The sequence below is a fragment of the Neoarius graeffei genome, chromosome 2 (assembly GCF_027579695.1).
Source record: "Neoarius graeffei isolate fNeoGra1 chromosome 2, fNeoGra1.pri, whole genome shotgun sequence".
NCBI lineage: Eukaryota > Metazoa > Chordata > Actinopteri > Siluriformes > Ariidae > Neoarius > Neoarius graeffei.
The window spans coordinates 112,931,963-112,948,786 of NC_083570.1; the positions used below are offsets into that span (position 1 = coordinate 112,931,963).

At 42.3% G+C, this 16,824-nt stretch overlaps 1 protein-coding gene across 1 annotated transcript in view; it reads right to left on the reverse strand.

Moving 5' to 3' along the window:
- Positions 1-16,824, reverse strand: part of LOC132870705 (collagen alpha-3(IX) chain) — a 100,426-nt gene that overhangs the window by 10,956 nt on the left and 72,646 nt on the right. The window contains exons 16-22 of the mRNA XM_060904505.1: positions 13,564-13,599; positions 9,086-9,142; positions 8,702-8,755; positions 8,551-8,604; positions 8,403-8,456; positions 3,786-3,839; positions 3,445-3,498 (exon numbers count right to left, since the gene is read on the reverse strand). Coding sequence (XP_060760488.1) covers positions 3,445-3,498; positions 3,786-3,839; positions 8,403-8,456; positions 8,551-8,604; positions 8,702-8,755; positions 9,086-9,142; positions 13,564-13,599 — 363 coding nt within the window. The remainder of the gene's footprint in view (positions 1-3,444; positions 3,499-3,785; positions 3,840-8,402; positions 8,457-8,550; positions 8,605-8,701; positions 8,756-9,085; positions 9,143-13,563; positions 13,600-16,824) is intronic.

The following is a 16,824-nucleotide window of genomic DNA, read 5'->3' on the forward strand; positions in this document are numbered from 1 at the left end:
GTCGAAAGTGCGACATTTTGAAATTTCGTGCCAAATATTGGCTCATTTGAAATTTCATGACAGCAACACATCTCAAAAAAGTTGGGACAGGGGCAATAAGAGGCTGGAAAAGTTAAAGGTACGAAAAAGGAACAGCTGGAGGACCAAATTGCAACCCATTAGGTCAATTGGCAATAGGTCATTAACATGACTGGGTATAAAAAGAGCATCTTGGAGTGGCAGCGGCTCTCAGAAGTAAAGATGGAAAGAGGATCACCAATCCCCCTAATTCTGCGCCGACAAATAGTGGAGCAATATCAGAAAGGAGTTCGACAGTGCAAAGAGTTTGAACATATCATCATCTACAGTGCATAATATCATCAAAAGATTCAGAGAATCTGGAAGAATCTCTGTGCGTAAGGGTCAAGGCCGGAAAACCATACTGGGTTCCCGTGATCTTCGGGCCCTTAGACGGCACTGCATCACATACAGGCATGCTTCTGTATTGGAAATCACAAAATGGGCTCAGGAATATTTCCAGAGAACATTATCTGTGAACACAATTCACCGTGCCATCCGCCGTTGCCAGCTAAAACTCTATAGTTCAAAGAAGAAGCCGTATCTCAACATGATCCAGAAGCGCAGATGTCTTCTCTGGGCCAAGGCTCATTTAAAATGGACTGTGGCAAAGTGGAAAACTGTTCTGTGGTCAGACGAATCAAAATTTGAAGTTCTTTATGGAAATCAGGGACGCCGTGTCATTCGGACTAAAGAGGAGAAGGACGACCCAAGTTGTTATCAGCGCTCGGTTCAGAAGCCTACATCTCTGATGGTATGGGGTTGCATTAGTGCGTGTGGCATGGGCAGCTTACACATCTGGAAAGACACCATCAATGCTGAAAGGTATATCCAGGTTCTAGAGCAACATATGCTCCCATCCAGATGACGTCTCTTTCAGGGAAGACCTTGCATTTTCCAACATGACAATGCCAAACCACATACTGCATCAATTACAGCATCATGGCTGCGTAGAAGAAGGGTCCGGGTACTGAACTGGCCAGCCTGCAGTCCAGATCTTTCACCCATAGAAAACATTTGGCGCATCATAAAACGGAAGATAAAACAAAAAAGACCTAAGACAGTTGAGCAACTAGAATCCTACATTAGACAAGAATGGGTTAACATTCCTATCCCTAAACTTGAGCAACTTGTCTCCTCAGTCCCCAGACGTTTACAGACTGTTGTAAAGAGAAAAGGGGATGTCCCACAGTGGTAAACATGGCCTTGTCCCAACTTTTTTGAGATGTGTTGTTGTCATGAAATTTAAAGTCACCTATTTTTTCTCTTTAAATGATACATTTTCTCAGTTTAAACATTTGATATGTCATCTATGTTCTATTCTGAATAAAATATGGAATTTTGAAACTTCCACATCATTGCATTCTGTTTTTATTTACAATTTGTACTTTGTCCCAACTTTTTTGGAATCGGGTTGTATTTCCAGTTATCAAGCTTGCAATCACAGAGTGAACCAGTGTCTTCGCAGCTTCTTCCCTTGTTCATTTCCTGATTTTAAACATGCTGTGAAGCTTGAAGAAACACCCTTTCACGATACTGTGAATGTTTTTATCCAAACACACAGTACTGTCAAGCTCCATTCCCAAGAGTGTAGTTGAAGTAGATGGCAAAAGAGACTCAGACCCAAACTTTAAAGGTGGCAAGTCAATAGCAGTACAGCGTGCACCATTCAAGACAGTTTTGTTTTCATTTAATTTGAGCATGTTGTTGGTCATCCAGGATTTACTGTCATTGACAGGATGTTCCATTTTACACACAGTGAGCAGGTTGTCATTTCTCTTGAAGGCAACAGTGTTGCCAGATTGGGCGGTTTCCTGCCCAGTTGGGGGGTTTTGAACATATTTTGGGCTGGAAAACGTCAGCACTATCTGGCAACACTGGAAGGCAATATAGATCATTGATAGGATTTAATATTCTCAAAGTATGAGTCTATTATTTATATGTCATTTTAAACAAACTAAAAAATTCATTAAAGTCATCATATATGACTTGCTATACTTTTATCGCATGTTGGCTTGAAGATATGAAGTTTGTTTTCTCGTGTTGAAATACTCACATTTTTCATACAAAATACATTGCGGATTAAATAATATTTGCCGGCGCTGAGTGGTCTATCAGATATATTCCATTCAACTAGCATGATACTGAATGAGTCAAAGACGAGTAGCTGAATGGAATATATCTGATAGACCATGAAAAAAAGCCAGCCAATATTATTATTATTATTATTATAATACATACACACTCTCTTCATATCAGCATTCTCAAAGGCCAATGTGAGCTTAACCGCGAGTTGGCGCCATCAGCGCAGCAGTGAAGTCACCTTCCAGCCGGTGTAGCATTCATCAGTAGTGTTAGCGAATGCTAATAAAGCAGTCAAGCCAGTGCTATCGAGGGCAGGCTAACAACTGAGAAACTAAGATTTCTGTCTCCAGACTCTTCTTCCACACTTCCTGCTCGCCACAGTATTTTTCACTCAGACTTAAGTATTCATTTCCCCATGTAATTTACTGAGTTACTTTTAAAATCAACATCGACAGCTACATGCAACGGAGCAACCTGGCAGCAAAAATTCTCTCAAAATCTTCCGTATTTTACAAAGCAAACCTCGTGGCCATGTTTGTTTACAAACTGTCACAGTTGCTCCCTAGTGCAGTAGATTTACATCTTCGATGTGTCTCTTTTCCAGTTTTTCAGTGTCTGTTGGTATGGGTTTTTTCTCTTGTAAATATGCAAGAAGAATATCTAATGAAGTTTTGGGACCCTTTCGGGTGTTCAGTACATCTTTCTCATTCCCAGCGAACATAAAAATGGTTGTGCACATGCACAGCAGAAAACTTTCTCATTGGATATTCACATCAGCTCCAACATGTGATGTCAGGTTGTCTTGACAACCATTCAATATCGTAAACCATATTCAACACTCATTCTCAATTGGGTAGAGTGACGTAATACACGTAGGATAAGCGATATACTAAAAGTATTGCATGTTATCAAACCAAATGAATGAAACCCGCTAGAAAGGAATAGAACATGTTTTTATTCCATCGAAAAAGCGTCCTGTATGGATAATAATCACCGATATTTCACTCCCTAGTGTTTTCCCGCTGACTAGATGCACGTTGGCAAAATGGCGAACCGGTTCAGAATTAAAATTCTTTTCATTAAATTGTGGGTTTTTTTTGTGGATGTGTCCATATAATGTAAAGAACATTACACAGTGGCGTGAAGATATGAACTTTATCTTCTCTTGTTGAAAATATTTTCATTCGTTCGCTTCACTCACTTGTGAATATGTTCACCACTTGGAGATAAACTTCGTATCTTCATGCGACCATGTAATATCCTTTATATACAGTTTTAAATAAATACCTGAGTGGTGCTTACCTCATCACCTTTAGGCCCCTGAGGTCCATCACGTCCTCGGATACCTTCAACACCCTGTTACACACACACACACACACACACACACACACACACACACACACACACACACACACACACACACACAGAGAGTAAGAGTCAATAATATGCATGTTGAGGTAAGAAATGTCAGTAGCATCCCTTAACTAGTTCGCCCTTTTATCTAAAACATCTGTCTGCAACACACAGAGATCACAGCTGTTCATCACACTCATCAATAGGAGATCAGACAGCAGTGCTAAACGCTAACACTGTCAGTCAGGTTATAGAATACTGATTGAATGAATGAAGTGGTGGATGTGTACCGGAGATCCTGGAGGCCCTGTGGGTCCAGGAATGCCGTTAAAACCTGGAGGACCCTGCAGAAACGAGACAGAAGAGAGGAAATCATCACTCACGTGGCACTGACATCAGAAGAAGATGGGGCAGGTGGGGGAATGAGTGACAGCTAGCTACCTTCTCACTCCTTTTCCATCAGTGTTGGACCAGTAGAAATTACATGTTTCTAAGTTCGCGTAAAACAACTCTAAAATAGAATTGCGTATAAAAAGAACTGAATAGAATAGTAGAGAATAAAATGCAATAGAATGGAAAAGAACACAGTATACACTATTGTGAATAGAAAAGAATAAAATAAAATTGAATAGAATAAATAAAACAACATAATCAATAAAATAAAGAATCAAATTAAAAAAAAATAAGAACAATAAAATGCAAGACAAATAGGTCCTGTGCTCGCCAAGAATAGAATAGAACTCAGGAGAACAGAATGGAATACACTGTGTCCTGTTGTGAATAGAATCAAATAGAATTCAGTAAAATGGAAGAGAAAGCGTGATTCTATTGTGAATAGAAAAGAATAGAACTCAGGAGAACGGAATAGAACACGCTAGTTTATACTGTGAATAGACTTGAAGAGAGTCCAGTAAAATGGAATAGAACACACTGGGTTCTATTGTGAATAAAATAGACCCCTTCGCAGTAAACGTCATTCATATGTAAGAGGAAATTGCGCGCGCAGCCTGGACCCAAAAAAGACTCAGCGACGGTAGAGACGAGAGGAAATATTTGGAAGAAATGCCTAGTTGTTGTGTTGTCGGGTGTCAGAATCGTAGCAGTGACGGGGTTAAAATGTACAGAATTCCAGCAGGATCTCACCCATTCCAAAAAAAATCGCCGACGTTTATGGCTACAAGCAGGGTACGATTTGTCAAAAAAACAGAAGGGGGGATGTTTTTTTTTAATCATGAAATGTCACAAAATTAAGGTAACAATAGGCTAACAGCTCAATAACATCCGATGATATCAAATGAATAACACTAAATGAAAACGAACACTAAACCAGAGATAGTAAATTCATCTTCCTATCTCTCTGACTAAATACACGAACACTAACACAACAAAGTTCGCATTGCTTGTCGCGTTGCTGTGATGTTTCTCTCCCTCCGGATTAAATGGACAGTGGTTCGAAAATCACTGAAATACATGAATACTAAATGAACAGTTTGCTCTGATGGCGCAGTTCACATTGTGCGCAGCTTTCCGATTTAAACTGTTTTTTTCTCATCCTTATACTTCCTGTTTCATGGACTGTAACGGATTTGCTTATTTAGAAATTTTAATACAGAATTTACTTTGAAATTATAATCAGACACTCCAACGTCCCCCCTAAAAAAAAAAAAAACGGCCGTGAAAAAGGTAGCATCCGCCAGAAGGCGCGCTGTTTGCATCCCTGCATAGAACGCAAAGATATTGTTATTATCTACAATGTATCTATTTGCTGGGGACGTTCGTGAACATCAAAGCTGCCACTTCGGGTCATTTTGAAAGTGAGTGCAATGTAGACCATAGAAAACTGTGTCACAACATGCCTGTCATGTCAACTTTTTTTTTGGTTTGTTTGTTTTATTGACGGGGTTGTCCCCAAGGATTTTTTTTCAGCAGAGATAAAAACCAGAGGGGGGGATGATCCCCACCATCCCCCCCAGCAAATCACACCCAGGCTACAAGCCATCAAACGTGTAGACTGGGATGAAAGCACCATCAAAAATGCGCGGGTTTGCAGCGCCCACTTCAACACAGGTAAGATCAGGCTATTTATTAAATCTTTCTTTTTTATTCTTTCTAGTCTTCGTTTATTGATGTAGCAAAATACTTTGGTAACGTTTGTCTGATTAGCTGGGTCATAGTTACACAATGTAATGAATATTGTTAGCATGTTTTCATCAATTTCAGTACATGCCCCGCACATAACATAATCCTATGCGTCTAAAGACTTGTAGGCACGAAGTTTTTCGTGGGTGTACACTGAAGTCTGGTCAATAAGGTACGAGTATATATCTGGCCATTGTATACCAGGGAACTTACTAACATCGTCCGTCCACTCTTTAATTAAATATGGATCCGGTAGGCGATGTCCACTTGTTAGAGTTAACTTATTTATGTAGCATTCTCGATCTTGTAACGACAATTGTTTTGCATAATCTGACAGCTCATAATGCCGGTCTATGGGCAGCGCCATTGTTTCTGAGTCCAGGCTGCGCGCGCATCCTGGCAACGGTCGGTTTGTTTACAAACATGCGAAGGGGTCTATAGAATTGAATAGAAAAGCACTCAGTTGAACCGAATAGAACACACTAAGTTCTATTGTGAATAGAACTGAAGAGAATTCAGTAAAATGGAATATAACACACTGAATAGAATAGAAAACAGTAACATGGAACTGAATAGAAGAAATAAACTAGAACAGAATAAATAAAATAAAGGATATAATTGGAAAAAATAACAATAAAATGCAGTAGAATAGGGTCGATTCCAGAACAGAATTGAATCGAACAGAATAGAATAGAATATGAGATCTACGATGAACAGCCACTCGGAGAATAACTATTTCATCTCTGCAGCAAGCAATAAACACTGAGGTGTACACTGTATTATTAATTAGCTTGATTAAAGGGTTATTTTTATTAAAGTCGACTCCAAATGGGTTTAGTCAAAGTCCCTCTCATGCCAGTATCTGGTCTTCCCAGGCAGTCTTCTGGTCTTCCCAGGCAGTCTTTCATTCAAAACTCACATTGATAACATTATCCGGATAGCTTTCTTTCATCTCAGAAATGTTGCTAAGATAAGAAATTTAATGTCACTACATGATGTGGAAAAACTAGTTCATGCTTTTGTTACCTCCAGGTTAGATAATGCCTTACTGTCTGGATGTTCCAATAAGTGCATAAACAAGCTCCAGTTAGTTCAAAATGCAGCAGCAAGAGTTCTTACTAGAACTAGAAAATATGACCACATCACGCCGTCTTATCCACAATGCATTGGCTCCCAATCAAATTTCGTATTGATTATAAAATACTACTATTGACCTTTAAAGCACTGAATGGTCTTGCACCACAGTAGCTGAGTGAACTTCTGGTCCTTTATGACCCACTACGCCTAATTAGATCAAAAGGTGCAGGCTATCTGCTGGTACCTCGTATAGTGAAGGCTACATCAGGGGGCAGAGCCTTTTCTTACAAAGCCCCACAGTTATGGAACAGCCTTCCAAGTAGTGTTCGGGAATCAGACACAGTCTCAGTGTTTAAGTCTCGGCTGAAAACATATCTGTTTAGTCAAGCCTTTTTTTAATGGTGTTTATGAGGTAAAGGTGTAGATCTGGAGGGTCCTCAGACAGAGAGTGTTTTGGTAAACTGGGATGTATGGATGCTGTCAGTCCCCCACTCGCTTGCTCACTCAAGTTTGTTGACGGTGTAGTGGCTGGCTGCTTTATGTCCCGGGGTTCCCTCATGCCTGTGTTACCTTCTGGTTCTCCCCTTTTAGTTATGCTGTCATAGTTAGTTGCCGGAGTCCCTTGTACTCAGTGCAATATGTATACTGTTCCTACTTATTCAGGTGACATTGGGCATACCTAACAACCTGTGTCCCCCCCCCCAAAAAAAAAAATCTGTCCCTCTGAGTTACATGTTGGTCCTGGGATCGAGATGCTGACCTCTTCTGCTCCTCGGACCTGCCTGATCCATCCTGGTGCCCTGTGTCTGGTTGGAGTCTCATCACATCGCTCCTGTGGAAGGCGGCCCCATGTGGACAGTTGGGGGTCACGCCTGGAGGACGCTCTGGACTCTTGCAGTGGTGCTTTTGTGGCTGGGGACGGCAGTTGACTTGCTGACTTTAGGGCTGCAGTTGACTTACTGATTTTAGGACTGCAGTTGACTTGCTGACTTTAGGGCTGCAGTTGACTTGCCGACTTTGGGACTGCGGTTGTCGTGAACGGTTTTGTGCTCAGGTTTCCGTCGGTGGGGGGTTTATAGCATCAACGAAGCTGACTTTATGTTAGTACTGTTAATGTTATAGTTATGTTGTCTGTTGTTGCCCAAATGAGGATGGGTTCCCTTTTGAGTCTGGTTCCTCTCGAGGTTTCTTCCTCATGTCGTCTGAGGGAGTTTTTCCTTGCCACCATCGCCACAGGCATGCTCATTGGGGATAGATTAGGGATAAAATTACCTCATATTTTAAGTCGTTCAAATTCTGTAAAGCTGCTTTGCGACAATGTTTATTGTTAAAAGCGCTATACAAATAAACTTGACTATACAGCTAGGGTTACAGTGGGGGGCTAGTCCTCTGGTAACTGTGAGAGTTTGACTCCCTACTCACATCTGTATTGCAGCGTGCATTGCCAGATGGCAGTAGGCACCATTTTTATGATTGTCTTTGGTATGACCCGACTGCAAGTAGAACTCGCGATGTCCCAGTCGAGAGACAGACACACTAACCAACTCGCGGTAAATGGCTTTAGTAAGGGATTGATATTTATTTTCACAGAAAACTCACATCAAAATATTTGCCTTAACTGTAATCAGATTTCATCAAAAGACCCAGCAGCTTCATTTCAGCACTTAAAGTCCTGATGGAGAACTCCTTACCCGATCTCCCTTATCGCCATGTTCTCCGGGGTAACCTGTCGGCCCTCTCTGACCCTGAGACACATCAACATATTACAAACCAGAACAAAAGACAAGACTCAAACTCCATACTACTCGAGGATTAAACATCACATCTGATGCTTCGTACATCTTCTCCTGGACGTCCCTGAGGGCCGGGTTCTCCTACCACTCCTCGATCTCCCTGTCAATCAAACATATAACACTGAGCGTACATTTCAGGACATGAGAATTACAATTCAGAATATTTCTGCTCAGGCGTGCGAGAAGTCATGTTTTACCTTTTCACCTGCGACACCTGGCAGTCCGTCCACTCCAGGGAGACCTCTGTGTCCCTGACAAGAGACAATAAAAGACATTTTAAACAAGCAGTCATTGTAGTGTGGAACTACATTACCCATCAGCCCCTGAGTGTCACATGAGCCAGTCGCATGCCTCACTGATCACCCTCACCAAGAGGTTATTGAGGTTCTAGGTTATCTCAAGTCCATGTTCATGATCAATAGTCTTGTTTTGGTTATTTATTTGAGCATCACTTATTAATTTCATAAAGAACCCACATTTCCATCCACCTTGACTCTCCATTTCTGAAAAATAGCCTTCAAACTCTTCATGATTTTTATGTCTGGAATCAGTGAGTGAAGTTATTCCTCTGAAAGTCCTACCTTCATGCCTGGCAGGCCTGGAAGTCCCTGAGGTCCAGCAGGGCACATAGCCTGACACTGCACACACAGACACACACATTAGCTTTGTTCTCCAGGGGTTGAGGTTATAAGACCAAAAAAACAGGAATAGGCACTTCTCTTTATATCTACAACTCACTGAGCATCAGGCACTTCAGAATTTAAACCCATCACCACCACAATCCAAATGTTTTCTTAACTCTAATTTTTTTTTGCAATTCATAGAGCTGATCTGCTATCACACCACATACCCTGAGACCCCACCCACATTCACACAGATGCAGAACAGTACCAGCTCAAATCTGTAAATAAATGTGTATTTACTTTTACTGTCACTGTGTTTCATCTGAAAGGCAGCTCACTAGCTAGGCGGGATTTCAGTGCACTCCTGAGGAAGGATGCTAATGATCTTACAGTGCTCAACTAGCCACCAAACGTTATACAGCTAACAATTAGCCATAATGATTAGTGATGCACACAGTAATGCTTTACAGCATTGGGCATGTGCCACTCTTGACCACCATGCAATGGAGTAGTAAGGTGTCTCCTTCCTTTCACTAGCCTGGGGTGGTGCCTTGAGCAAGCACTAGCAATCCCTCGCTCCCCCTGGTCAGGGTTACGACCGAAGACTGGACTCGGCAGACTGCGCGGAGGAAACCACCACCTGGTGGTTCATTGGTAGGAAGGTGGACCCAGAAAAGTGTTTGTGGAGCATGATCAGGGCACAGTGTAACACGTAGAACACTGTTGGCCATCTACTGCATCCCGACCGAGCTCTAGCCATCTTGATTCTGTCTTGCCCCTGGACCCAGAGAGGTTGGGACAAGAGAGTGAGGCTGACGGCTGTGCAACTCTCTCTCACTCTAATCCAAGTCTCATGCAAGTCATGACAGCATGTGGAGTTCGGCAGCCCCCTGGGTATCTGAGCAGCCCTGTTTAGGATTCACCTCCATGGAGGAAGGGGCTGGAAAAGGTGCCCCTAACATAGCCTGCTTCACCTCACCCTGGCCAGCACACCGCAGCTGGTGGGGATCCCACTCAGTGGTTGAAATGCAACAAAAAGATACTGAAGGTACTCAACCTTGGCGTGTGGAATGTCCACATGTGGGCGTACTTTCAAAGCCCAGATTGGCCTCATCAGTCACCTCTGGACCCACAACTGCCATCCACCAAATTGAAGTCCTGGCCATCTTCACTCCCCGAAGGATGAACATCATCAATGCATATTTACTCATTTACTTTAGTTAATTGAGTAATACCAGCTAGCTATCATTTTAACTCATTTTAGGGATGTCATAAAATATTGATATATCAATTAGGTGGGAATCATCCATCCATTATCTGTAGCTGCTTATCCTGTCCTACAGGGTCGCAGGCAAGCTGGAGCCTATCCCAGCTGACTATGGGCGAGAGGTGGGGTACACCCTGGACAAGTTGCCAGGTCATCGCAGGGCTAACACACAGACAACCATTCACACTCACATTCACACCTATGATCAATTTAGAGCCACCTATTAGCCTAAACTGCATGCCTTTGGACTGTGGGGGAAACCGGAGCACCCAGAGGAAACCTACACAGACACGGGGAGAGCATGCAAACTCCACACAGAAAGGCCCCCGGTGGCCACTGGGCTCGAACCCAGGACCTTCTTGCTGTGAGGAGACAGTGCTAACCACTACATCACCGTGCCGGGTGGGAAGCATATATACATATATATATTTTTAAAGCAGCAGTGGCAAAGTATAATGCAACACTCAGACCATAATAATTCATTCATTTGAGATGTACTGCTTTGACTGGTCAAAACAACTAAAACATTCTTTGGATACACAAAGCTGGCATTGATGAGCATTGTGTTATGCTCACAAAGTTGAAAAGTTGATTAAGTTCAACTTGAAGCAACGCCCTGCTCCTACATCACTAACACTAGCCATGATGACTAGTACCATAGCAAACAACAGAAAATCTGCCGCTTCTGCCGGTACCGCCACTGGTCATTGTGATCCCTGACTTATTTATCATCATGATATTTTATTGATATGTTCTTGAGGCATCGACATATTAAAATTAGCCGACGTTAGCCAAGCCGAGGTTAGCCAGTGTGCTTTCTGATTCATTCAGTCAGCCTTCTGTTTCATGTCATCTGGAAACATAGCTTTCGGAGACCACAAGGGGACAATATAAACCCTATGGACCCTTTTCATGTGACGTCACGACAAACGCGGCCGCCATTTTGGACATGTACTACCAGTAGTTTACCACAGCCAACATTGAGGAATGGCAGCAAAGAAAGTTTTTACTTTCAGCAAGACTTCCATCATGCCACTATATTGTTGTGCATCTGGATGTAGTAACCGTCAACAAACAAGGCAAGGGTTATCATTTTATCGGATCCCGATGGAGAAGATGGATAGCGGCCATTAACAGATTGGCAGCCCTCGGCATACCAACGCTTGTGTAGTGACCACTTTGTTGGAGGTAAGACGAATAAAATTAGCCAGAAAAGGCATTACATTGCTGTTAACATTCTGTGGCGGCGAGTGTGTAACCAAATAGGTTAAAATAACCCATTGTAACCTCTTTGTTCTTTTGTAGTAGCTATTGTTGACTAGCTAATGTCAACAAGTAGCTGGTATGTTACTGTAGCAATGTTTACGTTCAGTCATTTGGATGACTGTTAAAACCTTTCAGTCTCAAGTTTTTCCTTTACTGTATTTACTAGTTTACTGTAATTATGATCCGGCAGCTATTTACACCGGATCCAGTGTAAATAGCTGCCGGAGCCAACGTCCAAGGTTCCGGAGCGCGCTCCCCCTCAAATTAAGCAGCGCACTCCGGCTTGCTCCCGGAGTGCTCCGGCCGAGGTTCCGGAGCCGGCCAAGGTTCCCCTCAAATTAAGCAGCGCGCTCCGGCTTGCTCCCGGAATGCTCCGGCCGAGGTTCCGGAGCGCGCTCCGGCCGAGGTTCCTCTCAAATTAAGCAGCGCGCTCCGGCTTGCTCCCCCTCAAATTAAGCAGTGCGCTCCGGCTTGCTCCCCCTCAAATTAAGCAGCGCGCTCCGGCTTGCTCCGGAGCAAGCCGGAGCGCGCTGCTTAATTTGAGGGGGAGCAAGCCGGAGCACGCTCCGGAACCTCGGACGTTGGCGTGTATGTGTATGGCGATGGGTTTTTAATGACATAGGTATACAGATCATGTGGGCCGAAGTCAGGTAAAGACAAGGGCTTCGTGTACTTCCGTATGTCAGTGAACAATCCTGGTGGAAGCAGGTAAACGTCGTCCTCTAAGCCTGCTAACTAAATTTTTGCAAATACCTCTCCCTCTGCTCGCCCTGTAAATGCCCTACGTCGCTGGATAGTGAAGGTGTTTTCTGCATCTCGCTCCTTTTTCTTTTATGTTTTTCGTTTGTCGCCTTCTTCGCATTCAAACTGATTCGAGCCGAAGTCCACTACATGTCCAAAATGGCGGTCACGTTTACGAAGGTCACGTGACTGAAAAGGGTCTATGGGTCTTGTATAGTTATTTCTACATTACCTTGCTTACCTCTGTCACATCCATAGTTTTGTTTTTGATGGTGTAAGTTTTGGTGGGGGGTGGTATGGTGGTGTAGTGGTTAGCGCTGTCACCTCACAGCAAGAAGGCCCGGGTTCGAGCCCCGTGGCCGGTGAGGGCCTTTCTGTGTGGCGTTTGCATGTTCTCCCTGTGTCCACGTGGGTTTCCTCCAGGTGCTCCGGTTTCCCCCCACAGTCCAAAGACATGCAGGTTAGGTTAACTGGTGAGTCTAAATTGACCGTAGGTGTGAATGTGAGTGTGAATGGTTGTCTGTGTCTATGTGTCAGCCCTGTGATGACCTGGCGACTTGTCCAGGGTGTACCCCGCCTTTCGCTGGTAGTCAGCTGGGATAGGCTCCAGCTTGCCTGCGACCCTGTAGAACAGGATAAAGCAGCTAGAGATAATGAGATAATGAATGAGTTTTGGTAGATGTAACTTCACAACCAGGCAGCTAATCCAGCTCCATCTAGTGGTGATTATGTATATAACACTGAATATCAATAAACCTTCAGAATTTAGATAATTAACCCTTTCATGTATGGTGTCCACATATGTGGACAGTAAAAAAAAAAGCTTCAAATAAAACAGAATTTAAGAAAAACCCTTTGTATACCCTTTCTAGGATGCACAGAACCTTTAGCAATTCAAAGAACCCTTGAAGAACCCTATTTGTAATAGCATGGCTATGTTATAGTAAAAGAACAACAACACGGATGGACCCGAGCAGGACGGTTCCTTTTAGGTTAAAATGGTGCCTGATGAGATGGGGATCTTTAAAGGGTATGGTACCAGTACAGCTGCCTTCAGAATGAAACTCAGCAACAAAACTGAGACAGAACTGAAAACATGAGGATTCTGCTGGTGTTTGTGTGGCACTGATGATGAGAGGTGATGAAAAGCTGAAACACTCACAGAGTCCCCGCTTCCTTCAGGATTCACCCTGGTCCCCTACAAACACAACACAGTTACCACAGATTTTACATATGCATTCATAATCCTATATGAATAAGCACATGCATTCCTGTTATAATCCACTGTAATCCCATTACACAACATTTATTCCCTTCACTCAGCACCATGAGAAAGCAGCAGCAACAGAAGTCCTGAGGCGAAATGAATTATGGGAGTTATCATTGTCGTACACATTGACCACATGAGCTTATTCAGCAGAGACTGTGTTTAATACTTTACAACCTTTATCAGGAATTACTGAAAAACAGGACTTTTCAGTTCACTTCACATTGCTTACAGGAGCAGTCTGTAATGGTTAAAGGGGCAGTCTGTAACAGTTAAAGGGGCAGTCTGTAAAGTTTAAAGGAGCAGTCTGTAACAGTTAAAGGAGCAGTCTGTAATAATAATAATAATAATAATAATAATAATAATAATAATAATAAGTTCAATTTATATAGTGCCTTTCTCAAAACCCAAGGTCACTTTACAATTATGGGGGGAAAAAAAAGTCCATCAAATAAAGGTCAGGATGTCATTCCAGTGGTGTAGCAGCCACCCTCCCACCAAAAGGTGCATGAAAACAAGTCCCACACTGCCAGCACAGCCACCGTGCCATTGCCGGGCAACATCACTCGGAACACTGTGCCATGGATTGACAATGTGAGCACAGAAGCACCGCCACGCAGAGCGCTGGTGTGTCCCAAACTGCCTGCACAGCTGCCGCAATGCCACCGAGCAACATCGCTCGGAACATCACGCCAAGCACTAAAGCACCGCTGCACAGAGCACTGGACAACCACAATGTTAAAATGAGCAACGAGCTCCCTGCAGTCCATAGCTGAGAGCACAGGCATCACCCATGGTGAACCAAGGCCTGGAGGGAACTGACGCCCAAAACTGGGTCCAGAGCTACACCACAACCGGTGGACAAAAACACCCAAACAAAAACAAACATCAAACTACACACACACACACACACACAAACAAAAAGAGAAAATAAAATAAAATTAAAAGCTAAAATAAAAAGCTCTGGTTTAATGGTTAAAGGTGCAGTCTGTAAAGTTAAAATTAGCAGTCTGTAAGGTTTAAAGGTGCAGTCTGTAATGTCTAAATGAGCAGTCTGTAAAGTTTAAAGGAGCAATCTGTAAAATTTAAAGGTATAGTTGGTAATGTTTAAAAGAGCAGCCTGTAATGTTTAAATGTGCATTCTGTAAAGTTTAAAGGAGCAGTTTGTAAGGTTTAAGGGTGCAGTCTGTAAAGTTTAAAGGAGCAGTCTGTAAGGTTTAAAGGTGCAGTCTGTAAAGTTTAAAGGGGCAGTCTGTAAATTTTAAAGGTGCAGTCTGTAACATTTAAAGGAGCAGTCTGTAATGTTTAACTGAGCAGTCTGTAATGTTTAAAGGTGCAGTCTGTAAAGTTTAAAGGAGCAGTGTTTAAAGTTGAAAATCCAAGCTCTGATACTTAAATAGTTGAAATCCAGACTCACTATAGCAACTTTTAGAAATGTTTTGCATTTATCACATTTGATTCAACCTTTAAACTCATCATAAAAGACTTATGACATCATTTTTTGTCATGTTGCTATTGTACATTTTCAATCTGCTAAATAAGTCATTTTGGAGGTTTTACAGTTTTAAAGGATATTTTGCCAAGTTATTTTAGAGATTCCTATAATGATTTTTTTAAATTAAAACTTTCTGTTAAGTCTGTTTATTTGTTTGTTTGTTTGTTTGTTTGTTTGTACAGTGCTGCTTGAAAGTTTGTGAACCCTTTAGAATTTTCTATATTCCTGCATAAATATGACCTAAAACACCATCAGATTTTCACACAAGTCCTAAAAGTAAACAAAGAGAACCCAGTTAAACAAATGGGACAAAAATATTATACTTGGTAATTTATTTATTAAGGAAAATGATCCAATATTACATATCTATGAGTGGCAAAAGTATGTGAACGTTTGCTTTCAGTATCTGGTGTGACCTCCCCTATGCAGCTATAACTGCAACTAAATGTTTCCGGTAACTGTTGATCAGTCCTGCACACTGGCTTGGAGGAATTTTAGCCCATTCCTCCGTACAGAACAGCTTCAACTCTGGGATGTTGGTGGGTTTCCTCACATGAACTGCTTGCTTCAGGTCCTTCCACAACATTTCCATTGGATTAAGGTCAGGACTTTGACTTGGCCATTCCAAAACATTAACTTTATTCTTCTTTAACCATTCTTTGGTAGAACGACTTGTGTGCTTAGGGTTGTTGTCTTGCTGCATGACCCACCTTCTCTTCAGATTCAGTTCATGGACAGATGTCCTGGCATTTTCCTTTCGAATTTGCTGGTATAATTCAGAATTCATTGTTCCATCAATGATGGCAAGCCGTCCTGGCCCAGATGCAGCAAAACAAGCCCAAACCATGATACTACCACCACCATGTTTCACAGATGGGATAAGGTTCTTATGCTGGAATGCAGTGTTTTCCTTTCTCCAAACATAACACTTGTCATTTAAACCAAAAAGTTCTATTTTGATCTCATCTGTCCACAAAACATTTTTCCAATAGCCTTCTGGCTTGTCCTTGTGATCTTTAGCAAACTTCAGATGAGCAGTAATGTTCTTTTTGGAGAGCAGTGGCTTTCTCCTTGCAACCCTGCCATGCACACCATTGTTGTTCAGTGTTCTACTGATGGTGAACTCATGAACATTAATATTAGCCAATGTGAGAGAGGCCTTCAGTTGCTTAGAAGTTACCCTGGGGTCCTTTGTGACCTCGCCGACTATTCCACGCCTTGCTCTTGGAGTGATCTTTGTGGTCGACCACTCCTGGGGAGAGTAACAATGGTCTTGAATTTCCTCCATTTGTACACAATCTGTCTGACTGTGGATTGGTGGAATCCAAACTCTTTAGAGATGGTTTTGTAACCTTTTCTAGCCTGATGAGCATCAACAACGCTTTTTCTGAGGTCCTCAGAAATCTCCTTTGTTCATGCCATGATACACTTCCACAAACACGTGTTGTGAAGATCAGACTTTGATAGATCCCTGTTCTTTAAATAAAACAGGGTGCCCACTCACACCTGGTTGTCATCCCACTGATTGAAAACACCTGACTCTAATTTCACCTTCAAATTAACTGCTAAACCTAGAGGTTCGCATACTTTTGCCACTCACAGATATGTAATATTGGATCATTTTCCTCAATAAATAAATGACCAAGTATAATATTTTTGTC